Here is an 18399-nt window from a genome sequence, read left to right as displayed (position 1 = left end):
CTATTGTTCCCTTCTTTGTATCCATGTATACTCAATGTTTAGCTCCCACTTGTCAGTGAGAACATGTGGAATTTGGTTTTCTGTTCCTGTGTTAGTTCACTTAGTATAATGGCCTCCAGCTCCATCCTTGTTGCTGCAGAGGGCACTGTCTCGTTCTTTTTCATGGCTGCATATCTGTACCACATTTTCTTTATTCAGTCTACTGTTGTTGGGCATTTAGTTTGATTCTATATCTTTGCTCTTGTGTTTTGCTGTTGTGAGTAGTACTGCGATGAACATAACGTGCATGTTTTTATGGTAAAACGATTTATATTCCTTTGGGTGTGTATTCAGTAATGGCATTGCTTGCATGAATGGTTGTTCTAAGTGCTTTGAGAAATCCCCAAACTGCTTTCCACAGTAACTGAACTGCATTCCCACCAGCAGTGTATAACCATTTCCTTTTCCCTGCTACCTGGTCATAGTCTGTTATTTTTTGACTTTAATAATAATCATTCTGGCTAGTATGAGATGGTGTCTCATTGTGGTTTTGATTTGCATGTCTCCAGTGATTAGTGATGTTCAATCATTTTTTTCATATTCTTGATGGCTGCGTATATGTCTTCTTTTGAAAAGTGTCTGTCGTGTCCTTTGCCCACTTTTTAATGGAGTTATTTGTTTTTTGCTTGTTAATTTAAGACTTTTACAGATTCAGGATATTAGATCTCGGTCAAATGCATAGTTTGCAAAAATTTTCTCCTATTCTGTGGGTTGTCTGTTTACTCTGTTGATAATTTCTTTTGCTGTGCCGAAGCTGTTTAGTTTAATTAGATCCCATTTGTCAATTTTTGGTTTTGTGACAATTGCTTTTGGTGTCTTTATCATGAAATCTTTGCTCATATCTGTGTCTGGAATGGTATTTCCTAGGTTTTCTTCAAGATCCTTTATAGTTTTAGATTTTACATTTAAGTCTTAGTCCATCTTGAGTTGATTTTTGTATATTGTATAAGGAAGGGGTCCAGTTTCAGTCTTCTGTATATGGCTAACCAGTTATCCTAGCACCATTTATTGAACGGGGCATTCTTTCCCCATTGCCTCTTTTTTGTCAGGGTTGTCAAAGATCAGATGGTTGTAGATGTATGGCTTTATTTCTAGGCTCTCTGTTCTGTTCCATTGGTCTATGTGTCTATTTTTATACCAGTACCCTTCTCTCTTGGTTCTGTAGCCTTGTGGTATAGTTTGAAATCAGGTAATGTGATGCCTCTAGCATTGTTCTTTTTTTTAGGATTGTTTTGGCTATTTGGGCGCTTTCTTAGTTCCATGTGAATTTTACAATAGAAGTTTCTATAAATTTTAATTTTTGAGAACGCATCTACATGGCCTTTGTCTAATTAAATGATGCTAAAGAATATCCTTTTAGAAGGCCAACTTTTTAAGTTCAGATGAGCCATTTTAGAATCAGTTCTGCTTATTTGAAATTCTAGTAAATGTAATACCATTTTAGAGATGTTAAAGCATACTCTTTCATTATTAGAAACAAAACAAATTATTTAGCATTTCAGAAGATGGTGCCTAACAATTGCCTACTTTAATTTCAGTGTGGGCATCTTTCATTCCCTGGCCTCATTTAACAAAATCTTGTGGCAATCTCTTTCTTTTTCTTTACATGAATTTCATTTTCAAAAGAAATTTTTGAAAAAATACTATTTTCATATCCAGCCATCTGATTTGGTACATCTGAAGGGAAAATAATCAGTCAAGTCTCCAGTTCACCTCTGTTCTAAAGGATGAAATGTGACCTCTGTGTACCTGGATAGCCTTTCTTATAATCGTTTGACTTCTTGAGTTAGTTACCAGTTTTGTTCCTGACATGCTAGAGATTCAGTTTTCAAAGGGTTTCTCTAAGTCATATTTTTTCAGCTTTTTCTTTTTCTAATGTTAGAGCCCTTGAAAAATCTCATATTGGACATTCAGGTTGTAAGTTTTCCGGTATTCCTTTGCAATCACATTCAATTAGTTAGGGTCTGTAAATAATTTCAAGGTGTGAATCTTCTTTGCAAATTAAAGGCAAATAATTGAGTATTGGTATGTTTCCTACTTGTGGAAATTATAATGGTACATCTATAACCAAAAGAAACTGTGATGGAGTGGAAAGCATTTTTTTAATGAAAAAAATAAATAAAGCTTCTGAAAAACATAAAATACTATATGTTCACCTAAACATAAGTTACGTAATTTTTGCAGTCTTAGTTAAATTGATTATAATTCAAATAGTGCCAAAAGTGAAACACAAACTAATATCCTACGTCATGTATAAATGTCTGTGTGTGGTTTTTTAATATTATTTCAAAAAAATCCATAAATTGAAAAATAAACCTTAAAAGCCTTCTAAGCTCAACCATCATTAAATGATAGATGCCAATGATAATGTTTACACTGTTGTATTTCCTTTCCCTTCAGAATTTCTTGATGTCAGAATAGATCCAGAATACTCAAGTGTACTTGATTCATCCTTGTAGAATGGATCTAGACAAGTCTGGTGTTGCATATACAAATAAGCAGAATGTGTTACTAATTGTGTTTAATTTCATATGTATTTAGCCAAAGAAGTGCCCTTTCTAGTACAAATAATAATTTATGTTGTGGATAATAAAAATATTTTTTCACCTTCATAGTTTGAGCTGCTATTGTGGTTTGCTCTTTAAAAAAAAGAAAAAAAAATTGCAAAGTGCTGTTTTGCTTTTGTTTTTACTTAAAATGAAGTTTGTTTTTTTTTTCCTGTTTGGGTAATTTTATGGAACAAACTATAACTTGATTATCAAATGCTGCATATCATTGATTTTGTTCTTTTCTAGCCTCTTGTTGCTGTACCACATAGAATTCACTCAACAAGTAGAAATGTGAGAGAAGAAAAAACACGCTCAGAGATAAACTGTAAGTATATACTATACACAGTTTATGATTTAATGATAGAAAATAAGATTTTAAGTTATAATTTAGTTACAGTTATTTTTGTTTTATTTCCTTCTGAATAGTTTTTCTTACTAAACATTGTTAAAGGTAAAGTTTAATTAGGGCAGTAAGAATTTCATTTTCCTTATTCTTGTGGAATTTTTGGTGGCAGGGTAGGATGTGTTTTTGTTGTTACTGTTGGGGAGGAGAAGTTAATTCCTGAAATATGCAGGATAGAAGTAATAAGGGAGTGCTGTAAACTCCTATGTGCAGGTAACTCACCTGGAGAGCTTGTTAAATGCAGTTTCAGATTCAGTAGACCTGGGATGGGATCTGAGGTTCTACTAACAAGCTCCCACGTCATTCATGCACTCATGATCCAAGGGTAACTAACAGAGAAGTAGAGGTCCGCAAACTGCCCTAGCATCTGAGCAACCTGGAAACTTTTAAAAAGGAATTCTCAGGCAACACTTCTCCATAGAGTCCAATTCAATAGGTCTTGGATTGGCCCAGAAACCTTTTAAAATAGGCCTCCAGTTATTTCTTATGGGCAGCCAAGTTATGGGCCCACTAAGACAAGCCATTCATTCACATGGGATCCAATACTGTCAGCTCATCAGTGATAAACTGCCAATAGGAATCCCTCGAACAATAGTGCCTTAACTTTTTTATTCCTTAGAAGCATTTATTCTCTGAGTTATGCGCTAGTGATACCTGGAAAGTGTGGTGGCTTATATAAAAAGCTTTTTATATACATATATATAAAACAAGCTTTTTAATATACAAGAAGTAATTATGAAATATCTTTATCATTTCTTTAATATACAAAAAGTAATTAGAGGCCAGGTACAGTGGCTTATGCTTGTAATCCCGGCACTTTGGGAGGCCAAGGCGGGCAGATCACTTGAGGCCAGGAGTTCAAGACAAGCATGGCCAACTTGGCGAAACCCCGTCTCTATGTAAGCTACCAAAATTAGCCAGGCATGGTGATGTGCACCTGTAATCCCAGCTACTTGGGTGGCTGAGGTATGTATGAGAATCGCTTGAGCCTGGGAGGCTGAGTTTGCGGTGAGCCGAGATCCTGCCACTGCACTGCAGCCTGGGCAAAGAGCAAGATTCTGTCTGGGGGGGAAAAAAAGTAATTAGAGATTTCTTGCAGTTGATTTAGAAAACTTTATGTATTCAGTACTGTTGAAAATGTAATTTAAAGTCCTCTCTATCTTGTTATCTGATTTTATTAAAAAATTACATTGTCAGTCCCTTTATAGCATAGTATTTCTGAATCACTCTGTGGTAACATATCAGTGATTCTCAACTTCTAAGTGAATATGCATGTGTATGTTATTTCAAACTAGATGTCTAGGCTGGGCACAGGGACTCACGCCTATAATCCCAGTACTTTTGGGAGGCCGAGGCAGGTGGATCACTTGAGGTCAGGAGTTGGAGACCAGCCTGACCAACATGGTAAAATCCTGTGTCTACTAAAAATACAAAAATTAGCGGGGCCTGTTGGTATGTGCCTGTAGTCCCAGCTACTCGGGAGGCTGAGGCAGGAGACTCGCTTAAACCTGGGAAGCAGAGGGTTGCAGTGAGCCGAGATCCTGCCACTGCACTCCAGCCTTGGCGACAGTGTCTCAATTTAAAAAAAAAAAGAAAGAAAAAAAAGAACATCATAGGAGAACTCATGGACACAAAGGGGAACAACAGACACTGGGGCCTACTTGAGGGTGAAGGGTTAGGAGGAGGGAGAAGATCAGAAAAAGTATATTGGGTACTAGGCTTAGTACCTGGGTGACGAAATAATCTGTACAATAAACCCTCATGATACAAGCTTTTTACCTATACAACAAACCTGCACGTGTACCCCTGAACCTAAAATAAAAGTTTAAAAAATAAACATAAAAAAGAGCATCATAAACAGTGCTGCAGACTGGGATGATTGACCAATAGTTATTTGAAGAGTAACTGGAAGATTCTGTGGCAGAAGTTTGTCATAACTTTAGGGAATTTGAAGAGAGCAGAAGAGTGATACCAGTGTAAGGTTTGAATGTCCATAGGGACTTTGCTCCCTCTCTGCAAATGCATTCTCCACACAGAGTTCAAGTACAGTGGGAGTTATACAGTCTGGTGGGAGAAATGGGCATGTTCACAGGTGACAGTAACACAAGGCAGATAGATGCACAAGACTGTCTTCATGTAATTTTGTTACAGACTTAATTTTGGAATTTGAAGACAAGTATAGGTGAAAGCTGTTCAATAGGCTTTTTATCAAGATGAAGTATATGTTACAGTTTTGATACCTTACTAAAAGTTATGTTGTAATCTTTGATGTGTGATCAATTGTGAACAGTTATGATGGACTCATTCTTAACCTACTTACCAGATCTAAGGGCCAAAATTTAATATCTGAGCCATTAACAGCTTAAAAGCATATACATACCCACACATAATTGGAGATATTACAGGGCTGTTTCTCAACCATTTTTTTCCTTATGCCTCCTGTTGCTAAATATTCAAATCCCATTGTCTTCTTTCATTGATATTAACGTTCACAATAAGTTTACATACAAAGTTGAAATAAAACCATTAGAAAAGTGATTATGCTTTGAAATCTCACTCTTTTCCTCACCTTGGTTGCGAAGTTTTGGTTTTGGCTGAAACTCTTACTAGTTGAAATGTAATATATTGTGGCTGTTTGTTTTCTTTTTATTGTTATATTTTTTCCTCTGCTTTTATCTCAGGAGACTTGAGGGTTTTACCCAGGTTATAAGATCAGATAATGATAATGAGCTATAGAAATAAAAGGTAAAGGTGGCCGGGCGCGGTGGCTCAAGCCTGTAATCCCAGCACTTTGGGAGGCCGAGACGGGCGGATCACGAGGTCAGGAGATCGAGACCATCCTGGCTAACACGGTGAAACCCCGTCTCTACTAAAAATACAAAAAAACTAGCCGGGCGAGGTGGCGGGCGCCTGTAGTCCCAGCTACTCAGGAGGCTGAGGCAGGAGAATGGCGTAAACCCGGGAGGCGGAGCTTGCAGTGAGCTGAGATCCGGCCACTGCACTCCAGCCCGGGCGACAGAGCAAGACTCCGTCTCAAAAAAAAAAAAAAAAAAAAAAAAAAAAAAAAAAAAAGAAAGAAATAAAAGGTAAAGGTACTGAAACATTCAATACATTAGAACAGCAAATAAAAAGAAAAGACGAATCTAGTACAGTTAATCTATGTCTACTCTGGCTAGTTTATACTTTAGCTACAGTGGTTGTTTTTGGTTGTGTAGCAAACCCAAAATTTAGTAGTTTAAAACAATAAACATTTTTTAAATCAACTCTCATATATTTTAAATCCTATAAGACAGTATTATTGTCATTAACCATGGTCAGTATTCATTTGTATTTGTCTGTATGTTTACCAATTTTTTGCTCTTCATTCAATACTGTATTTCTGTACCACCACTTATGGATCTCTTTTGATTAAATAATTCCTTTTAGTATTTCTTTGAGTATAAGTCTGAAGGTGTTGAATTTTCTCACTTTTGTATATCTGCTCATATTAAACAATGAACATTTATTGTCTTTAACAGATTTTGAGAGTCAGGAATCCAGGACAGGTTAGCTGAATAATTCTGGTTCAAGGTCTCATAAAGTTGCACACAGATATCAGCTAGGGCTGGAGTCATCTGAAGGCTTGACTGGACTGGAAGATTTACTTCCAAGCTCATTCATGTAACTATTGGCCAGAGGCTTCACTTCCTTGCCAAGAGGAAGGGCTGCTCACAATGTAACTTCCTCCAGAGCAAGTGATCCAACAGAGAGAGCCCAAGACAGAAACTTTATCTTGGACTTCATATACAGTTACTTCTACTCTGGTCTTTTGGTCACAGCCAACCCTGATCCAATGTGGAAGCGTTGTGAATACCAAGAGGGAGGAGTCACTGGGGACCGTGTTACAGGCTGGCTTCCACAAGTATCCCTGTATCAGCTGCTGTCTACCCACCTAAATACTGAGTTAAGATTGTCTCAGCCAGGCACGATTACAGCCAGACACCTGTAATCCCAGCACTTTCGGAGGCCAAGGTGGGCAGATCACCTGAGGTCAGGAGTTCCAGACCAGCCTGGCCAACATGGTGAAACCCTGTCTCTGCTAAAAATACAAAAAATTAGCCTGGTGTAGTGGCTCACACCTGTAGTCCCAGCTACTCAGGAGGTTGAGGCACAAGAACCACTTGAACCCAGGAGGTGGAGGTTGCAGTGAGCCGAGATTGTGCCATTGCACTCCGGCCTGGGCGACAAAAAGAGACTCCGTCTCAAAGAACAAAACGAAACAAAAAAAGATTGTCTCTGTTTTATGCCTGGTCACAACAAAGTAGCAAGTTAGATCCTGATTGTACACACATATAATTTTGTTAATCATCTTCTTTTATTACTGTGGAAAAGGCCTAGAATTAACAAATTAGGCTTTAGCAGTTAATAAAGCAGACTTTATTGGGCTTTTTTCAGCTAACGTACAAATGGCCATCAGGTGCATGAAAATATGTTCATCATCACTAATTGTAAAGACAATACAAATCAAAAAAGAAAAACCCCAATGAGATATCATTTCACTAGTTTAAATGGCTGTTGTTAAAAAGCCAAAAAATAACACATGCTGGTGAAAATGCAGAGAAAAGGGAACTCTTATATACTTTTGATGGATATGTAAATTAGTACAGCCACTATGGTAGACAGTATGGAGGTTCCTCAAAAACTAAAAATAGAACTACCATATGATTCAGAACCACTGGATTATGCATCCAAAAGAAAGGATATCGGTATATGTAAGAGATACCTACACTCCCAAGTTTATTGCAGCATTATCACAATACCTAGGATAAAGAAACAACCTATATGTCCATCAACGGATGAATATATTTATATTCATACATTCAGGAAATGTATATATACACAACAGAATATTATTCAGTCGTAAAAAAGAATGAAATCCTGTCATTTGCAACAACATGGATGGAACTGGAGGACATTAATATTAAGTGACTAGGCATAGAAAGACAAATATCTCACGTTCTCATTCATATGTGGTAGCTAAAAAAGTTGATCTCATGGAGGTAGAGTAGAATGATGGTTACCAGAGGCAGGAATGGGTAAGAGATAGGTGGATGAAAAGAGGTTGTTTCATAGGTACAAAAATAAAGTTAAATAGAAGGAATGCATTCTAGTGTTCGGTAGCAGAGTAGGGAAATTATAATTAACAAACATTTATTGTATACTTCAAAATAGTTAGAAGATTTGGAGTGTTCCCTAACACAAAGAAATGATAAATGTTTGATGTGATAGATATCCTAATTACCCTGTTTTGTTCATTACACACTGTCCACATGTATCAAAGTATCACATGCACCACCATGAATATTTACACTTATTAGTATCAGTTTTAAAAATTGAAAACAAAAATCTTTGGAGATCAGTGTGTGGTTGATGGTAGCATTAAATGTCTTTTAGCATGGAATAACTTTTTAAATTATTGTCATTAAGAATATAAAAACATCCTGGTTTTACTTTTTTTTTTCTTTTTTAGTTGGCCAAGTGAAATTTGATCCACCCTTAAGAAAGGAGACAGAACCACATCATGAACTTGTAAGTAGCGTAGCCTTAGAATGTTAACACTGAAAATAAATGTTTTAATTTGTCTCTGTGATGTATTAGTACTGACCAAAAAAGCTAGTCGTTAATATTTTCAAAAACATTTAAGGTCCCAGTCTGGTCAACATAGTAAGACCCTCTCTCTACAAAAAAATTTTAAAACTTAGTTTACATGGCGGTGTGTACTTGTAGTCCTAGCTACTTGGAAGGCTAGGGCAGGAGGATCCCTTGAGCCCAGGAATTCAAGGTTACAGTGAGCTGTGATCGCACCACTGTACTCTAGCCTAGGTAAAAGTGTGAGACCTTGTCTTTAAAAACATAAAATAAAATTTTAAAAAAACTTGTGGGAAACAAAAAGGTAAGTAATTCTCAAATTCATAATAAATAAATCTGTGTTGCTGAATATTTTCAAAATTATTTTAGGAGAAACTTACTAGTTTTACCATTCTCTGATTAAATGTTTTTAATGTTAGCTTTTAATTTATTTTTTATTTTTTATTTTTTCTGTTTTTGAGGGGCTTTTTAAAATATGTATCTTTAGGATAAATGCCATGGTTTCCAAACATTAGAGTAGTGTCATATCTGTATAGAGGACTAAAACCTAGGGAGATGACGCATACATAGTAAATGCAGTTTGTCATTCATTTAAGGCTTGCTATAACTTTATGAATATACTTTGCATGATTCTTTTGTTGTCTTATATACTCCTTTCCAGATAAATGATAATATATTAGATTCAGTCATAAAAGCAAAATACTTTGCAGCTATTTGAGATGTTAATATTCTATAGAACAATAAAAAATGAGACATTGGAAAATACAAAATTCTAAATAAATTATTTTGCCAGAGTTCCATATGATGTCTGTTTCATTTTTTTTATTTGCTAGTTAATAAGAGAAAAAGTAACTTAATAAGTACTAAGGATTGAAGTAGGAGCTTTCTTATTCAGTTTAACGCTTATTTTAGCTCTCTTGACTGAAGCATACAAAGGGAGTCATTAGTCTTTACCTTATAGTTACTCTAATTCAATGTACCAGTGTGGAGGAATAGAATGTTAAAGAAAAAGTCTTAAAATGATCATATTGTAATACCAAAGCCTAACATTTATGAAGAGGGGTGGAGAAAATTAAGAAAAAGTAGTCATGATATTTATAAATGCTAATTATGTTTTGTTAAGGCAGTTTGAGTTTATTTTTTGTTTCCCTTTGTAAGTTGGCATTGCCTGTATTTAAATTCTGTACTAATTTAGTAACTGCATTTTAGAGCAAAATTGTTGCAATGTTGCTTTTTTAGAAGCTGCCTAATACAGTTTGATTTTCCATTTGCCTTAATAAAATTATATTAGCAGGACTTACTTCGTTTGTGAAAGTTTCCCTTTGTGAATTTGTGGCTTTTAGTCTAAGCATAAATAACTTGGGTTTCTTGGTCTCTGCTAAACAGCCCGACAGTGATGGTTTTTTGGACAGTTCAGAAGAAATATACTACACTGCAAGATCTAATCTGGTATTTCTCATCTTCTGATTTTCTTTGTCAGCATTGTTTTAGTCTTAATTGTTTTCTTTTAAGATCAAACATTTTGTCCAGTTAAAGCATTGTTTTATAAGTTGCTATCATTTAGCAAAGTTCCATATATTAAGAATTGTGGCAATTTTTTCCCATAACAAGTTACATATGTATATCTACCTATTCAAATATAATGCTGTAGTGATAAATAAACATGCTTGTCTTTTTTATGAAAAATGTTAATGTTTAATTTTCTCATTCGTATATTCAGGTTTTTTTTTTTTTTTAAAGAAATGACATTTCCCTGTAAAAGTGTCCAGTTTAATGATGTAACTTGTTTTAATGAACTAGGAACCACCCATCCACATATATATATAAACTATTTATATGTTATATGGTACATATATTCATATGTATTACATATATAATATATATTCATATATCATATGGCACACACATATATTATTCATATAATATATGGTACATATTTAATTTGTAAAAATAATTTGCTCCTACATTAACAATGAAATCATTCTCAGATGAAGTTTTAATTTTTCAGCATTACTATCATGTCTGGTTTCCTTAGGACAAAATTTAGATTATAAAGCATTCCTGAAGTTATAAATACTGTCTTACCATTACATAAGAAAAAATGAGAAATCAATGCGATTAAATATTACATAAATAATAGTTGTTATTAAGTAAATAGTTCTTTCTGCTACTGTGGTTGGCGAGAGCCCCAAGTTACCCACATATTTACTCCCAGATTCTACTTCTGACTTTTAAATGGAGTTTTCTTCTCTTTCCTTCCTCTTTACCTTAGTAACATACATCTTTCAGTTTGGTTTGGCTTAAATGATTCTTTATGTAAATTTTTTAATCTAGGACCTCTGACATTTGTAAAATATAAAAGAGATTTTAGACATAATTTCCCTTCTTTAGGGAGGTTGCTGTCCTATTGGACAGAATGTACTTAAACATTCAAACTCTTACCCATGCAACAAAATACATAATGGCTTGCCAAAATTTTGCCAAGTGGCAAGTGTTGGTGAGGGGAAGCTAACATACAGTAAGTATTGTAGAGATGAGAGAAGGAGAAGAGCTTTGGGGCCCATGTGGCTTATCTGGCTTCTGGGAGGGACTAAGACTAATGTCAGTATTGTGTAGGAACATTGTCGATTCTTCAGGAAGAAAAGGGACAGATGCTGGCTCTGTTTCACAGGAATTGGAAACAATTGCCGGCACAGACCACAGGTTTGAGAGATGTCAGGCGGACAGCTGAGATTTTGGAATTACACTAACCTGGGATTCCTTTTTTAAAAAGTAGATTTAAATTATCAAAGAGGAAGTGGTAGATGAAGCCACGAAATTACATATGTTCCCCATTGTTACATCTGAAAAAAGAGTGTGAAAAACTGGTTACCATAGTGGATGATGCCTATGTTGAACATTCAGGTAGAACCAACATTGGAGGTAGGAAAGAAGCAGTTGAAAAGCTAGGAGAGCCAGTAAACGCACTGTCTCAAAAAAAAAGAAGGGATGTGTTCAATGGCCTAAAGAGACAAAATGTGTGAGAATTAAGTATTAACCCATAGGGCCAAGTGAGATAGAATGTCTGAAGAAAACACAATCGGTGATTGCTGGATTGAAAATGTCTTCAGAATTAGACATCTAGGGTAGAATGACAATTAGTGAAATTTATTGCAGAAATAAAGACAACACAATCAACATTTTGAATTGATTCTAGTTTTTATTAATATCCTCCATGTAGAAAAGATAACAACAAAACTGGAAACATAATACTTTAAAATTACAGAAACTCGACCGAGCACGGTGGCTCACGCCTGTAATCCCAGCACTTTGGGAGGCTGAGGCGGGCAGATCACGAGGTCAAGAGATCGAGACCGTCCTGGCCAACATGGTCAAACCTTGTCTCTACTAAAAATACAAAAAATTAGCTGGGCGTGGTGGCATGTGCCTGTAGTCCCAGCTACTTGGGAGACTGAGGCAGGAGAATTCGCTTGAACCTGGGAGGTGGAAGTTGCAGTGAGCCAGGACTGCGCCACTGCACTCCAGACTGGCAACAGAGTGAGACTCCATCTTTAAAAAAAAAAAAAAAAAAATTACAAATACTCTTTTCTCTGCCACATGTGGAACTAGCCTAGTAACTTGAATAAGTTACCATATTATGGCTTTGTTCCCTGTAACTGCTCCCACCTTTATCCCTGCTCCCTGCCCTGTAATCAGGAGTTTCTTGTGGTACGGGGGAGCAGTTGACGGGGTCTTGTGACAATGGAGGGATTTAGGGACTGTTAGGATAGTTCTGGCAGAAGAGGATGAATGAAATATCTGTCAGAGTATACAACTTATAAAATCAACCTTAAAGCTCACTCCCAATGGTAACAAAAGCTAACATTTATCTGCAGGTTTTTATATACCAGGCATTATTCTAAGCATTTTAAATGTGTTAGTATTCTTGTTTTACAAATGAGGTGATTTAAAGTGCAAAGAAGCTGAAATTCGTTACTCTTTAACTAAGAATAGCAGAACTGGGATTCCTAAGCAGCCTGACTCAGGAATTCAAAACTAAAGCACTGTGCTGTATTGCCTCTACCCAACATCATCAGTATATGTTTTTAAAGTAAAAACATACTGGGCCCCCCACCTTTTAAAAATAAATATATATGTCCGACTGTTATGTTTTGTTTTGTTTTGGTTTTTTATTGTGGTAAAATACACATTACAAAATTTACCGTTTTAATGCTTATGTCTACAGTCCAGTGGCATTAAGTACATTCACATTGTTACACAGCTGCCACTGCTCTCCATCTTCAGAATGATTTCATTTTCCCAAACTAAAACTCTATACTCATGAAACAATAACTCCCCATTCCTTTTTCCCTCCAACCCTCGGCAGTGAACACTCTGTTTTCTGACTATGAATTTGACTTCTCTAGTTATCTTGTATAAGTGAAATCATAGCATATTTGTTCTTTTGTGACTGGCTCACTACTTAGCATAATTTCATAATATCTTCAGGGTTCCTCCGTGTTGCAGCATGTGTCAGAATTTCCTTTTTAAGGCTGAATAATACTCCATTGCATGTAAATACCATGTTCTGTTTATACATTCATCTATTGATGGACAGTGAGCTGCTTCTACCTTTTGGCTATTGTGAATAATGCTGTTATAAACATGGATATACAAATATCTGTTTGAGTCCCTGCTTTCAACTCTTTTGATATGTAACTAGAAATGGACTTGTAGTTCTATCTTTAATTTTTTGAGAAAGTGCCATACTATTTTCCACAGCAGCTGCAACATTTTTACATTTCCACCAGCAATGCACATGACTTGTAATTTCTCCACCTCCTCATCAACACTTGCTATTATCTTCTGTTTTGTTTTGTTTTTAACTTTTGATAATAGCTATCCTAATGGGTATGAAGTAGCCACAGTTATTTCTGTGTTCTAATGTTATCAATTCTAAAATCTTGGCACTATGAACAAGACTTCTTCTCTTACAAATGCTTGTGGCTGACCACTAAAAGCCTGAGGAATCCAAAATGTCTGGCCCTCATCTTAGCTGGCAATTGGCACCAAGGTAAAAACCCTAATTCCTTTGGGACCAGAAGGAACATTTACCCCTTTAAAGACCTTGCTGCCTAAACATTCCATATTACCCGTGATTTCTGGTTGTTTTAAATGCCAACTGTACTTATTTTATGATTTTGTAAATGAATTTAGAATATTGTATTTCAACTTTTGTGCTATCCAAAAGTGCTCTTGTAAAACAAACAAACAAAAAAATCAGGTAATTAATATACGAAGCCAGAAGAATAGGGCTTGATTTTTTAGAATTGACAGTATGAGAATTTTTGAAAGATGCCTGAATTTAAAACAAAAACTCACTATAAATTAATTAAAAGAGTTTTGCCCATAACCATAAAAATTGGTTTGTCTGATCGGCAAAATGCTGTCTTCAGATTAAAAGGTTATATTACACATCCATCTTAACTGATGCTATTTTTTTCTAATTTGCATAGTTTTACTGGCTATTTAAGCCCATATACCAATAAAAAAAAAATAGAAAGTTAATTCTGTATAAAAGACTATGTTGACCCGGCGCGGTAGCTCATGCCTATAATCCCAGCACTTTGGGAGGCCGAGGCGGGCGGATCACTTGAGGTCAGGAGTTTGAGACCAGCCTGGCCAGCATGGCAAAACCCCGTCTCTACTGAAAATACAAAAATTAGCTGGCCATGGTGTGCATGTCTGTAATTCCAGCTACTTGAAAGGCTGAGGCAGAAGAATTTCTTGAACCCAGAAGGCAGAGGTTGCAGGGAGCTGAGATCGCGCCTCTGCACTCCAGCTTGGGCGACAAAGCAAGACTCCATCTCAAAAACAAACAAAAATCCAAAGAACACTATGTTAATGGCTGTGGAGGGGAATAAATAAATAGTAACATAATCATTGCTCTGAAGAAGTATATAGTATACTTCACCTTGCCAGTATTCATTTCCGAGCCTGCAGTACAAAAGTCATGTTACTCAATTTTCAGGCTCCTTAATCTGCTTTTGTTAGTCAGAATCCTAACTTGATCAGTTAACATTCTGACTCTACTTGCTTTTCTGACTTTTTAAAAAATAAAAAGTATTTGAATTATCCTGGATCCATCCCCTCTGTATTTCTATAAATCATCTACTGCATTACAAGGTATCTCACTAACAACCTTATTTGTGCCATAATTTTCTCATTTTTGATGGGAAAATATTTCTCCTGTTCTCTCTTTTTCTTGATCAAGATATATTGCTCAAGTATTTTTTTCTTTTGTGTTTTTGTAGTGAACTGTATCAATTCTATTGACTTCCTGCTGCTTTCTCATCAGGTATAGACTTAAATCTCCCAAGGGGATTTTTTTTAAAACTACAATAAGATGTTTTTTGGTCATATGCTTTTCCTTTTCCAGTGCTCCATGTTATATCCTTTGTTCATTTTCAGTTTTCTCACACAAAATAATCTCCCGTTCATTAAAATGAACTATTGAAATTAGGACTTTGCAACCTAAAAAGGATATTTTAATTGGGCGAGGATAACGATCTTGAACTTTTAATCTGTACTAGGTTATTGCATGTTTTCAGCACTTGTTACTTATTTGACTCTACTGTGTAAACATTGTCATTCACTAACAAGTTGATGCCTGATTAGCGCTACTAACTTTTTTTATGCTGGCATACTCAAGTGTTTCTTGTTTAGCTTATAAAGAATGGCCATAGGATACCATCATCTTGGGATAGTTTGAGTGCCTTTCCAAGCATTATTTTGGTAGCGTTTTTCTGATATGGAATAACTTCCAAATCCTTTTTGAAAAGCGTTTTAGATCAGTCTTTCTTGGACTGCCCCAAAGACATATAATTAACTACTAACTTTGCCCTGGTTTCACTTTTGTTCCTTTCCTTTTTATTTCTTCTCATTTTCCTTATCTGATTTTCTGTCTGAATTCCTGTCAGATAATAGGTGCTTGGTAAACAACGGTTGTATTAAATGAGATTAGAAACGTTTTAGAAGGATTTAAATATTTTACTTATGGTATTCCTGGCACATTGTTTTAGTTCCATGGTTGCTATAACATAGTTTAGGGAGAAGAAATTGTTAAAGAATGAGCCCTTTTGAATTTCACCTTTCCTGGTAAGACTTGGGACATGACCCATTTAATCATCAGACTTGGATCTATCTACAACTTCTCTCCTGGCCTGAATGTTGTTCTCTATATGAGCCTATGCTCAATTTTCTATTAATGTATTGCCTTAGTTATTTTAGATACTTTTCTTACCTTTCTAAATATACTGCTGATCTCAGTTTTTTTGTTTTTGTTTTTTTAAATTAATTAATTTATTTTTTTTGAGATGGAGTCTCTCTCTTTCACCAGGCTGGAGTGCAGTGGCGTGATCTCAGCTCACTGCAACCTCCGCCTCCCGGGTTCAAGCAATTCTCCTGCCTCAGCCTCCCAAGTAGCTGGGACTACAGGCTCGAGCCACCACGCCCAGCTAATGTTTTGTATTTTTAGTAGAGATGGGTTTTCGCCATGTTGGCCAGGATGGTCTCTACCTCCTGACCTCATGATCCACCCGCCTCGGCCTCCCAAAGTGCTAGGATTACAGGCGTGAGCCACTGCACCCGGCCTGTTTCCTTTATTTTTAATCATTATTACCAACCTTTTACTTGTCATGTATCAGAGGAGCTGAATATTCTGTGACACATCTGTGTTTATGTAACAGAAGCCATGGCCACTCCACACGAATGTGTGCTTTTGGAAGCTGTCATTTGATTAAAGGCTTAGAGATTATATTGGCTAAAAATGTAGCTGGTCTGATAGAGGGCCCAGTTATCCATAGCTGAAGAAAACAAATTTTGTGTTTGTTTAACTTAGTACTTCTCTTTACTGAATACTGCAGTTTAAGGATTCAATAGTCAAGTCATGACCACTTAAACTGTGCAGTTTTGTGGCAACAATGATTTTATCTTATTAAGATATATCATTACAAATTAAAGAGTACAGATGTCCTTTTTCATTAGAATTTCGTGTGATACCAGTGTGACAGTCAACTGATCTTTTTTATGATGTGTTATCTTTTCTGACACTGATAAGAACACTTACTGTTATGCATGGAAGAACACGAATATTGAAGAAGACAAAATTTGAGTCTTGTCTAAACCAGGATTTTGATTTTAATTTTCATCAGATTTTTTTTGACAGATCTTGGAATATTTAAATTTTAAAGTGCTTTTCTCTTAAATGCAATGTATTGCTTAAAATCCTTATATTCTGAGGCTTAGTATTTTTTGTGATTTAGAATTAGCTTTATGTATGTTAATGAGGCTGAAGTTTTATATATGGGAAAATAAACGGTTGGCATTTGAACAAGCATTTATTTATGGTGCAGTCAGTTTGTGCCAGGAATAGTGCTAGACCATAGGCTGTAAGGAAAGAAGATAGATTTGATCATTTCCCATTTTTTAAGGAGCTCACTTTTACAAACAAGTAAGTAGATTAAAATGCAGCATAAGTGCTAGAGGAGCTCTGTGTGTTGAATGCTGTGGAGACTTGGAGAAGGCTGCAGATAATCTTCCCTGGCAATCTTGGAAGGCAGCTGCTCCAGGGTGACTTTTGTGTTAAGCCCTAGGGTGACTTTTGTGTTAAGCCCTGATCATGAATCTGAGAATATCTTGTAAAAGTAAAAAGCACTTTAAGTACGCTATATTCTAATGTAAAGAAGATTCATTTTTAAAATGTCAAATATTCCCCCTTAATGGTTAAAACAGTGCGTAGATTACCGTGACTCTTTAAGAAGGGGACAAAAGGCAGCTAAATTTACTTCATGCTTTTCATGGTTGTTGGAGAGCAGGTTTCTTTTTCTCAAGAAGGCATTTGAGTTCAGCATGTGTACTGTTCATCCTTTTAAATGTTAATTCTTAACACTCTATAACCCACAGCATTAAGTCGGAAAGTGTTTAAATAGTTGAGGAACTGCCTTAATACTCATTTGAAGTTTTGCTTTTATACTCTTAAAAAAATAATTAAAAGTCCTTCAATACAGTGTATAATATTGTGCAAGTTCATATAGGTAATTTACTTTTAAAAAACACCTAATTTTATATTTTAAAAAATTATTACCTACATGAAATAGCAGTAGAGATATGTGAATGTGTATATATACATAATTATTTTAGATACTATATACAAAGTAAACCAAGATTTTTGTTGCTTCTTCACTTCTCTGAACATTTTTGCTTCATTATAACTGGAGAATAAATACCTTATTTGAGCTTTTTTCTTTCTAAAAACTGATTTTTCCAAAAGTTAATTAAAGTAACAGTAACCAAAAATGAAACTTTGCATATATTATTCAGAAAAATTCCAAGAAAAACACTCAAATAATAAAATACTTAAATCAGGACTATGAACTCATGAAATCCTTCTTTTTTAAGAATGTATAGCAATACAGATTTATTTGGGGGTCTGGGGCTTGTCCTTTAAAAATAATATATATTAATGTATCATGGTGTGCGATATACTACTCTTGTGCTAAATATTTTATTTTGTACTATTAGGATCTGCAACTGGAATATGGACAAGGACACCAAGGTAGTTACTTTTTAGGTGCAAACAAGTAAGTAAAGTTCTTTTAAAACTTAATTTAAATTCAAGAATGATTAAGTTGTCTTTAATATTGTATTTTAATATTTAAGGTAGAAAATTGTATTAGGCTGGTAGATATATTTTACAATATACATTTAACGTTTTTCCGTTGCTTCCTTGCTCATTATTTA

General features: G+C 35.4%; 1 protein-coding gene across 4 annotated transcripts in view; it reads left to right on the top strand.

The window, feature by feature from the left end:
- Positions 1–18399, top strand: part of MAP4K3 (mitogen-activated protein kinase kinase kinase kinase 3) — a 186869-nt gene that overhangs the window by 118470 nt on the left and 50000 nt on the right. For 3 of the 4 annotated variants that reach the window (XM_030921605.1, XM_030921604.1, XM_010364146.2), the window contains 4 exons: positions 2835–2913; positions 8501–8559; positions 10006–10068; positions 18181–18239. In XM_030921605.1, the coding sequence (XP_030777465.1) occupies positions 2835–2913; positions 8501–8559; positions 10006–10068; positions 18181–18239 (260 nt within the window). The remainder of the gene's footprint in view (positions 1–2834; positions 2914–8500; positions 8560–10005; positions 10069–18180; positions 18240–18399) is intronic. The other variant, XM_010364147.2, reaches the window with a different exon arrangement.

This window comes from Rhinopithecus roxellana, chromosome 17 (assembly GCF_007565055.1).
Source record: "Rhinopithecus roxellana isolate Shanxi Qingling chromosome 17, ASM756505v1, whole genome shotgun sequence".
In the NCBI taxonomy this organism is placed as follows: Eukaryota; Metazoa; Chordata; class Mammalia; order Primates; family Cercopithecidae; genus Rhinopithecus; species Rhinopithecus roxellana.
The sequence above is the reverse complement of the archived record's forward strand: the minus strand, read 5'-3'. Positions and strand labels throughout refer to the sequence as shown.